Source organism: Terrapene carolina, unplaced genomic scaffold (genome assembly GCF_002925995.2).
Source record: "Terrapene carolina triunguis isolate 2854851 unplaced genomic scaffold, T_m_triunguis-2.0 Scaffold68, whole genome shotgun sequence".
Taxonomy (NCBI): Eukaryota; Metazoa; Chordata; order Testudines; family Emydidae; genus Terrapene; species Terrapene triunguis.
Window position 1 is genome coordinate 23685570 of NW_020664419.1, and position 10784 is coordinate 23696353.

The 10784-nt window shown below is 38.2% G+C and overlaps 1 protein-coding gene across 1 annotated transcript in view; it reads left to right on the forward strand.

Annotated features, from left to right (window-relative positions):
* Nucleotides 1-10399, forward strand: part of ERGIC2 (ERGIC and golgi 2) — a 51922-nt gene extending 41523 nt beyond the window's left edge. Inside the window, exons 12-16 of the mRNA XM_026648692.2 lie at nt 1029-1127; nt 2546-2643; nt 7035-7197; nt 9322-9395; nt 9810-10399. Of these exons, the coding sequence (XP_026504477.1) occupies nt 1029-1127; nt 2546-2643; nt 7035-7197; nt 9322-9395; nt 9810-9875 (500 nt within the window). The 3' untranslated portion in view covers nt 9876-10399. The remainder of the gene's footprint in view (nt 1-1028; nt 1128-2545; nt 2644-7034; nt 7198-9321; nt 9396-9809) is intronic.
* The last annotated feature ends 385 nt before the right edge of the window (nt 10400-10784 follow it).

Sequence of the window (10784 nt, forward strand, 5' to 3'; positions counted from 1 at the left end):
TATTGCTGAGATATTCTAGTTGAGCGATTTGCATTGTAAAAGAAAACCGAGAATACACTTCAGGATATTATATTATAAAGTGACTTAAATCTTTTCACGCATTTGACATTCACAGTCTATCTGTTTATGCTGATGGTGTAACAGTCATAATGTAAAACTATATATAAAATAATATGTAAATAACAATAAAAAGCATGTTATAATAGTGTATCTTGGATTTCAAAAGTACTGTATAATAATCCGTATTTTTCAGAGAGCTTGTTCCCCTGCAATATTTAGACTATAAAAAGTTTAAAATTTCTGACCTCAAAGCATTATTTCGGTGTTTTGGATTACTAGTCAGGCTGTTGAATGTATATTACGTGTATGTGTGTGTGTGTGTGCGTGCGCATGTAAATGTTACTGTGACAACTTAGCTTTGCTTCCTGACTCTTTACTGTTTAAGCCTCCAATCCTGCAAAGGCTTCCATATGAATTTAATTTTACATGCGTGTATTCCCATTGCAATTAATCATGTGCATAAATCTTTTCAGGATTAGGAACTAAATTAATAAAATTATTGTTGCATTGTGTAGGTTTGTGCATTTAATCAATAAAACAATTTAAACTTTCCAACCCTTTTGGTCAGCCTGAAATGTGAACTGTAGAGTAATTCTAGGTTTCCTTGGCTGCTTCTTGGCCCTTTAACTCTTGGGCTGTTGCAAATGCCGGTACATTTTGATCTACATTATATTGCCTATAAAAATGGGGGGAAGTCCTGAGTTAAAATTGAACATACATATTTTTAAATATTGATGATGCCAGTAAAGCAAGCTTTGCTCATAATACATACACATTTGGATTTGTGGAAATATTTACAAAAGTGCAAATCCTGATAATGTTTTATATCCATCCTAATGGCATTAAATATTCCAATTGATGTCTTTCCTATTGGGGTGTGTGTGTGTGTGTGTGAAATGTAATTTTTTTTTCATATTTCACCAAAATAAACCCCTTACATTTGGTGGTTCTTGTGTGTTGTCTTTCAGCATACAACTTCTCTCATAGAATAGATCACTTGTCTTTTGGAGAGCTCATTCCAGGAATTATTAATCCTTTGGATGGGACAGAAAAAATTGCATCAGATCGTAAGTGTTTCATGATGGAAAAATAATTTAGTATCTGAGATGCTGCTCTTTTAATTCTTAGCTTAAAAATATTAGCATTTTTCTTGAATTCTGCTATTGACAAATGGTACATTATGGTAAATAAGGAATGCATCATTTAGTTACTCTTTTTATTTATCCTGCATCATTCATGGTGTAATCTTTTTTTAACAGGACTTTGCTACTCCATTGTTACTTCTGATGTTGATTTGTAGTTGCACATACAAATGTACTGTCTTTACATTATGGGTGAGCACTCACCTATATGGACAAATTCCCAAAAGTTTCACAGCTGTATGTTACAACTTGGACTTGCAGAGCCAAGTGTCCTCACGGAGGAGACTGTCTAGTGGTTAGACTGTAGGACTGAGATTCAGGATTCCTTGGTTCTGTTCCCATCTCTGTCACCGACTCACTGTGTGGTCTTTGGCAAGTCATTTAAATTTCCTCATTTATAAATTGAGGCTAATATCTACCTCACAGAGGGGCTGTGAGGATTAATCACTGTCTAACACATTCATTGACAATTAAAACATATTGAACTCTTTGGATGTGTTTTGTATTTTAGAGTAACCAAGTATTATTGTAATGTCACTGGTAAGATTACTTACCAAACTATTGAAAAGAAATGGAATTTCTTATTTGTGCGACATGAATATTTTAATATGCTAAAAAACTTCAAAACCTTAGACCCACAGACCTTGATCAGACAGCAGATCAACTGGTGTTACTTTGTTGATTTGAAATACCATTTCACTTGAAATTATCATTTGAGTTGTTTGGTGGTTTGTTCTGCGAGGATGTTGAATTTAGAGGGATTGTATTACAAATACATTACAAAATGCTGATTGTCTACTATGAGTTCTCTAATGAACTGTCTCCTCTAGGGAAACTTTCTGAAAATCCAATCAATGCAGTCCCACTAGTGTTAGGAACACTGGAAGAACTTGCATAGACAAACCGTTGGCTTCAGCCACCATTTTGAAACTGCCATAACCCCTACTTCTGTGTGCAGGGTTACATGAGATGGTGGTTAAAACAGCAGTGGCAGCCTGTGGCTTGTCTACAATAGGGCCCTGGAAAGATTTATGCACATGCTAAACTTCATACACTGATCTGTCCTATTGACTTCAGCGGGACTACTCACAATGTGTGAAGTCTGGCATGTGCAAAAATTTGTCCTAGGGTCCAACCCTCAAAATTAACATTGATGGAGCCAAATCAGTGTTGTCCACAGTGGGACTTTTTTTGAAATTGCCCCCAGGGTAGACAGAGCTTAATAGATAATACTCTTAATGGTCTTTTCAGAAAAATACTTGTTTAACAGCTGAATATCTCTCTCAAATGATTTTTATCCTATAATTAGTGTTAATTCAATAGTAAGATTTGTTTTGTTTTAGACAACCAGATGTTCCAATATTTTATCACAGTCGTGCCAACAAAACTCCATACGTATAAAATTTCAGCAGAAACTCACCAGTTTTCCGTGACAGAAAGGGTAAGTCCCAGTTAGAAACCAACCCAAAGAAAAGGTTTTGTTTTAGTGTGTTTGTACTTGTCAAAGCTAGATGGGAAAACTGAGACTTGATTGGTTTTTGCTTTTAAAGACTCTTCAAGCAGGGTCAGTTTACTAAAATACTCCAGGATATGTTGGAATATTTGTCAGTGATGTTATGCTGAATGTAAAATATATGTATGTGACAACACATGTTCAGTTATTTGCATTAGCATCTTGCATCCAAAAATCCTGGGTCCCAATGTTAGATTTAATGATTAGCAACCAGCCTTGCTTACTTCATTTGAGGCTAATAATGAAAACCGGTTCCCATAAATTATTCTGATATGCTTGTGTGATAAATACTTAATCCATCTCTAGTCCTCTTATCCAACTCCTGTTGGATTGAAGAACCGGAGGGTACAGAACGCTACTGTTCTTTGCCTCCCAGCTATTTTGATTTGCATTTGGTGAGGCACCTACTGTTAATCACCCAGTCTCTTGATTGTCAAACTTCTATTATCTTTAGATTTGGTGTTCATTATAAATTCCAAATCTGTAAAAGGGGAAACCCAGCTATTAGTTACTGCAGTCTACTCCTTGCCAAATTCTGTCATGCGAATGTTTAAAGACTGATGTAAATAAGAAAAAAGCTTTCTAATATACTCCCGTTACACCTGTCTCATTATCATTTCCCTAGTCAGTGGTTGAACTCGGATTGATCTTGATATTTGCAAGCCGAAGGAACAGCTCTTTTAAAAGCTGAACTATGAAAGGCAGGCAAGGGATACTGCGCTTCAAAAAAATTGAATAGTAATGATCATTCACTTAAATGTAACTTGTATGAAATTGATTATTCTACAATCTAGTGTTTCCTCACAGCCTTCATTTTGCATTGGGAGCATTATGCTATGCTTCATGGACAATTGTTTTTCCTGCATTATCAAAGGGGGAGAAAAAGGAGTTTTTGTTTTTTTAATTCAGCAGTGGGACATTAAGGATATTGGAAAAAAGGTGCGGAGATTATTCTGTAGAGAACTGAACTCAAAACAGGAACAAAAAGAGACACATAATCAGTGATCTGGATCATGCAAGATACATTTCAGTTTCCTCACTCCTCCTGCTCATCTAGCATTTTGCCATTCCTCTGCAAGACAATCTCACTGCTCCTTTCAAGGCCCTGCCATCTGGAACAGTTTTTCTAAACCTCTCCACCTCGTTGATTTTCCATCTCACTTTGCATCACAGCTTTTCTTCCTGTACCTCCTTTCTCTCACTTTCTGCTAGGAAAATTTATTTATTTTATTAGTAGTAGCGATTTCTTTAACTCTGTAAAACTTTTGGGGATTCAGTTGGTCTGAAAGATGCTACTGAATCATAAGTTCCTAGGAGGAAGTCTTTATGAATAACTGAGGTTGTGGGTGGGATTACAATGATATGTCTCACCAGGCAAGCCTGCCTGTTAACAGTATAGCTTTTCTTTTAAATTAACAAATGGGCTGAGAAAGGCTATTAGAGAGAGATCAGTTTTTCAGAGAAAAATTGTGTAGCATGTAAGTGTTGTCGTAGCAGACTACAGAATGTGTCCAGGGATTGAAAAACCCAGGATCCACATTGTGCCAACTCGTCATGATTAAAACCTGGCCTCTGTAGGGCCTAATAACATCAGTAGCAGATACAGTGAGGAACATAACTTGTCCTTGTCTATGGTGACTACAAAGCCATGGTTAAAGTAATGTTAATTAATGCTGTTGTTTGAAAAATTGTTTGAATATGTTAAATTGTATTACTGTAGACAAGGCCTGAGCGATAACCAATACCTGTACCACATAGCTCCACTTTTCTACTTATAGTAGGGCATATCCTCAGCTGCTGTAAAGTGTTGTAGCTCAACTGAAGTAACTGGTATTGCTAGGAACCAGCACTTAAACCCTCTGCAACAGCTGGAAGTAGAAATATTAGACCAAAATGCCCCCAAGAAAGATTGTTTTTCTCTTTAAAGTGGCTTTAGAATAACAGTCAGGCTGTCTATAGCATTCAGAAAAGAACCAACTATTGTTAATGCATCCTTGGCTCTGCATACTTACCATAACTGCCTCCATCCAGCTTGTTTTTTTAAAAATGCCTAATAAAGTCTGTCCGCATCTGTCCTTATTGCTTAATACAGCCTGTTAGTTCTAAAATTATGAAAGTACGTATGGGTTTCTTCTGTGATATTGGTTTGTAAGTGTTGCAATTAATAAAAGTATGTAGTTTATAAATTGATATATGAAGCTGGCATTCTCGTACTTTGGTTTGGTAACAAACAGTAACTGTATATCATAAATATAACATGGTTATACACGTCAACTGAATTTACTGGAGAAAGATGAGAGGTCTGAATTTTTCAATCAGTTGTCTGTGATTCTGAGTTTCCATTATACTGGATGCTCTTTAGTAAAAGTATTAAATTCTCAGATGGGATGAAACTGCTCCATGATACATTGCCTTTCTGTTTAGTTTTGCTCTTTTCTTATGTAGCTTACTTCTTTAGCGTATTCATTGCTGAATATATCTTCAGTGAATTAGTTCTTTGCTGCCTGTGCACTTCCTCAGCAGCTCCCACCTGACAGGTTATTTTATCAACAGCTCTCACTAGCATGCAAATAGCAGCAAATTTTTCAGGATGACTTCAGATTGATGCAACGACTTTTCTCTTGAAAACCATTCAAAAGAACTTGAATTCCTAGGTTTTAAACTGCTTTGTACTTGACCATCTTAATGATCAGGGAGAGGCAGGAAGGTGAGGCTAGTAAGAAGCATGTTAATTTTGAAGAACATTCTGAATTTGGGGAGTATTGTGCCAGTAAGAAATAATATACAAGAAGCATAGAGAGACGAGAACTAGAGAGAAGAGAATCAACTTGGGAGTACAAGCTAATACATCTGGGAGAAACAAATTGAAACACAGATATTCAAACTTGGAAAGTGATGATACCAAAAGAAACCCGCAAAGGAGATGTGACCTTGCAGCACAGTATGCCAACAGAAAAGCAAATGTCTTTGGGCTACACGTCAGAGGTATCATGTAAATGGCCCCGGTGAGATTGTCAGCAGTAGTCTGCTCTGTTCTGGGCCCCTCGATATAAAAGAGTTTTTCACAAATTGGAGGAAGTTATAGAAGTGATTAAGGACACCTGATTCGTCTGGTGGATAGAGCAAGGGGCTGGGAATCAGGAGTTGTGAGTCCTTTTCCATGAGTTCTGACCTACCTGGCTGTTTGATTTTTCTATCCAATTACTTAGTGTGGAATTTTCTAAAGTGGTCCGTAATTTTGGATTCCTGTCTTTAGACCTGTTGGGTTAAAATTTTCAAATATATGAGCCTGATCTTTCAGAAGTATTGAGCAGCCATGCTCCAATGAAGACAATACAATCCGTGGATGCTTAGCAACTTTGAAAATTCGGCCCTAGATGTTGAAGGGTCAGCACCCAAATTCATATGTAGGGATCTAATAAATAAAACTGCAACTCCTCTTGACTTCATTTGAGGTGGTGGCTACTCAGAAACTCTGAAAATGAGGCCCATGTGTCTCAGATGAGGCACCCAGGTCTAGAGGCTGGTTCTGAAGACCTGGACCATAACCTTTCTCAGCCACCTCAGTTCGCCGCTCTGTAAAGTTGGTACAACGCCTACATGTTGTGAAGTTTAAAGTACACCTGGATGCTTCATACTTAAGGGAAGAAAACACTTATAGGCTAGAATGTTTCTTGATGGCCCAACCCTGTATTAGGGGCAGTGCAAGGCTGGAGCATCCTGGGACATGTTTGCGAGGCTGCACTTCCTCCTGGTGTACTTGGCCTGTTTCATGGAATGGGACAAAGCCAAGACCCTTATGTCTTTTCCTTCCTTTTTGAGGCAATTACAGGGGCACAGGAAGGAAGCAGTCCGTGGCCCTTACAGGTGTCTGCTGCCCTTATATACCCTATCTGTACCCCATACACCTGCATAAAGGACAGGGATGATCTGGTTTTAAACTTGGTCCTTAAACAAATGTATTAAGTAAACTTGTATCCTGAGAGGAGCGTGTAAATTACTTAGTTGTAGAATAAAATGAGGGCAAGTACTAGTCACTGGTATTGAACAAGGGTTTGCAATACAAAGGGCAAGTAAACAGGAAAGTGAATAGTGACTTGCTAGCTATAAAGGTCTAAAGTATAAAATAGTATCTCATCCCTACTTTGATCAAAATCTAGTTACTGTGTGGCTTTTAGTTACTTGTTGCTCTATTGTCTCATGTTGATTACTGACTGTCCTAACAAGTTGCTGTTTGTCAACCATGTCCATTAGATATTGCTGTGCATGTGACTGCTGTGAGATTACTAACTTGTGTATGTTTCTCCCTTTGTCCTCAGGAAAGAGTGATTAACCATGCAGCTGGCAGCCATGGGGTATCCGGGATATTCATGAAATATGACATCAGTTCACTTATGGTGACAGTAACAGAAGAACACATGCCCTTTTGGCAGTTCGTAATAAGACTCTGTGGTATTATCGGTGGAATTTTCTCAACTACAGGTAACCATCAGTGCATTCCTTCTTGTGCCCTACCAGGTAGATACGGTTAAGCAACTAAAGGCCATACATTTAGTGGCCACCCTGGTTACGCTACTTGTTTTGTGAGTTCATGCAATAAGCTATTAGGTAGCCATTCACAACTAGTGAGTGGGATATTGGTTTGTGCATGGAATGCTATGAATTTCTAATACTGTGTATAGAACACCCCAGTACACTGTTGTCTGTGGTGGACTTGCCATTTCTTTTCTTTTCTTTTCTTTTCTAACTAAACCATAGTTTATTCTCTTCTGGAAGTTCATGGATATACACTACAAACCGGTCTGACCTCTAATATCCTGTCTGACTCTGTACTGTAGTTCGGGCCTAATTCTGCTAATCTTGCCCAAAACTTACTGAAGTAAAACTCCCATTAAAGGCATCATGAGGTTTTTTCCCTTGGTAAGTCTTGAATGGACCATAGGATTGGGCCCCTGAGAGAAACAGCTAGCTTTAAAAGAGGCATCTCAATTCACTGATTACCCAGGGCCATAATGAATCATAAAAAGAATCAGGTTCCTCTTTGCCTAAGAATTATTGGTACCCTTGCTTTTAATTTGAGGAAAGTATCTTCCTATTCTATACTAAATCTGGTGAAACAGAGACACTTTTAACCTGTGAACATTAACTGTCTTGTTGAGTGGATGCTTTTTGCCTCACAAAACATATTTGTCTATGCTGACAGTGTTTAATGCTGAATTAGCATAACCTGGGCAAAAGCCATTGTATTCTTTTAGGTGGCTATACTTTTATCCATTATCAAAACACTTCAGAGCACTTTGTTTGTCTAGTGGAAGGGTTGTACAAAGTACACCGTGTTCCAATGAGAAAATGAGTCACTCACAGAAATATAGGTTCCTCTAATTTTGAAATTAGAGAAATTTAAAAACCCATAATCATCAGCCAAATTACATAGGTAATTAATAATGGCTTCGGTGGTCTCTGATCCCCTTTAGTCTTTGAGCTTGTAACCATGCTTGATACCCAGCAGTTGTTTGGTTTTCCCCATCCACACAATGGCACATCCTTCCTGTTACCTGAAACCACTCCCTCCCCCTCTCCCCCCCCCCCCCCCCCCGATCTTGTTCCCAGGCAGTTACTTACTTTTTCCCTGCCTTGCTTGAGTGACGTTTCTGGATTTATCAACGAGCCGCTGGCCCAACAAACAGTCTCTGAACCCAATTCCATTTACCTTACGTGAAAAAATAGTTTATTGGCACTTGTAAAGAAATAGAGGAAAAAGCATAACATAAAACGTGCCTAGAGCAGTGCTATAGAAAGCCTCGCTAGATTGGCATTGCTGTTTTGGTTCTGGATTGCTTCCTGTGACAAAAAATTCCTTTTAACTCCTATTACCACTGCTAATGTTACATGGTCTACAGGTACCAAAAGAACCCATGTTGTTTCATTGAATATCTTCATTAGCTCTGTAAGCTCTTCAGAGATCACAGCTCTGACTCAAAGGATCAGAGTTGTGCCCCTTGCAGTAGTAGTGGCTGGTTTGAAGTCAGATTTGGGATTTTAGGTTATTCAGAGCATATCTCTGATTCAAGGGGCAGCATGTGTGTAGCACATGACCAATGACATGGAAGACCTTTGTGAAGTTCATATAGGCTTCTGTCCAATTTAAAAACTAAACTTGTTAATACAGCTTTCAGCTTCTTGTGGGAAACTGAGTTTTCCTGTCAAGTTTTTTCAAGTGGGTGGTGTAATAAACTGGTCAGTCTGAATCAAAGCTTTTGATTTTTGTTTTCTTCAAGCCAATGAAGAAATAGTAATGCAAATCTCCTTGTTGATTAACTTAATTCCCTGGTGCTTTTCTAACATGAAATTGGTTTTGTTAAGGTCACATTTGCATGGAAAAAAATGAGTGGTTTCCATTTCAAAATAGCAATCTTTGTTTAGGGGAAATGAAAAATATTTAGAAAATGTTACTTTATTTTTTTCAGTGCGTCTATGGTGATCAATTGTACTGGAACAGAGTTTAAGTTGAAACCTGATGTAGTGATGCTGTCATTACAGAAGCCTCTTTTTACACAGTCCTCATTTTATTCCTTTTCAAAACTCAAACCCTGTTTGATATTACAGGCATTTTACATGGCATTGGAAGATTCATAGTGGAAATTATCTGCTGTCGTTTCAAACTGGGCTCTCACAAACCTGTAAGAATATTTTCTTTTCTTATCATAGGAATTAAGGAAATAGAACAACTATGTACTAGCAAAGTAAAAGATTTTAAAAGGTAGCTAGCTGTAATGAAAGAATACAACTGTAGGACCTAATCCTGTGCCTATTTAAATCCATGGTAAAACTTCCCTTGATTTTCATTAGGAGCATATTCAGAAGTTTTTAAAAATAGTTCGAACACATGGGTCCTTAGCCAGATTTGTAATAAGAGGACAGTGATGTTCTCTGGAAAATCTACTACCTAAGGGGAAAAAACACACACACTTTTATGGATTTAAGGATACAGAAAAGCAGAGAATGGAGGAAATGCGTATTTAAAAAAAGCAAATGCAATGGATGAAGTTCTTGAACAAGATATTAATGTTTTTGTTTTTTGTTTGTTTGATTAGGTCCTACTTCCGGATGGCCACATAAACAACCACTTACCTCTAATTACAGACAACAGTATGCATTAGCACCTCCTTGGGAAACTTTTTTTCTTTCTTTCTGCCTGATACAGAAGACAATTTTTATAATAAAGAAAACATTGTGCAATATGTTGAGACAGTGCTCATGGGAAGCAAAAATCAAGCCTTTTAAAAAAACAGTCTGTGTAATTTGTCTCTCTTAAGTGCACATGGAGTCGAAGGAGGCCAGGAAGCCCCGTGAAGCCAACCTCTTCTTGAGCTAGCAGAAGCATTACTGAAGAGAGACAATATTTGCAGTGAAACTGAGTGTCTTTGCAAAAACTGCCATCAGCACTGAAGTGTCAGTGTAGTGATCTGGATTCCAGGCCTGCGAAGTCAGGCAAACACCTATGAAAGCTAACACATATGCAGAATGCAGAGAGAGCCCCATGCAGTGTTCAGCGTGCAGTGCAGCAAGCAAGGGTGGCTGTGATAATTGTAGTTTAAGAAGCCAGGATTTGCTGCTAGGTTTTCAGAAATGGACGTGAGACTTTAATTTTTTTAAATGAGTAGGTAGAGAAGGCTTCGATGCTATGCTGATGGAGGTGTGTGGGGGGGGCACTATTGAAAATAGAAGTGGTCTCAGGCACTGAGACAGAGCCATAGCACTTTCAGCAGTCACTGCCATTCTCCAGTAGCACCATTATCTATCTACAAGAGGAAAAAGTGCTGCAGAGCAGGGAATATGGCATTTCTCTGTGTCTCTCTTCTCACAGCCACTTTTTGCCAACAATCCAATTCTCTCGAGTTTGAGCCAAGGAACCAGGAATAGTAAGTCACTGTTGAAAAGGTGTTTGACCGGAATCATTATCTGTTTTCCTATCCCAGAGCTAAACTCGGTCTCCAGAAAGTAAGAAACCACCTCTCTGCTATGGCTTAGAAAAGAAATGAATGTCTCAGTGTGATTAGGTGGGCAAC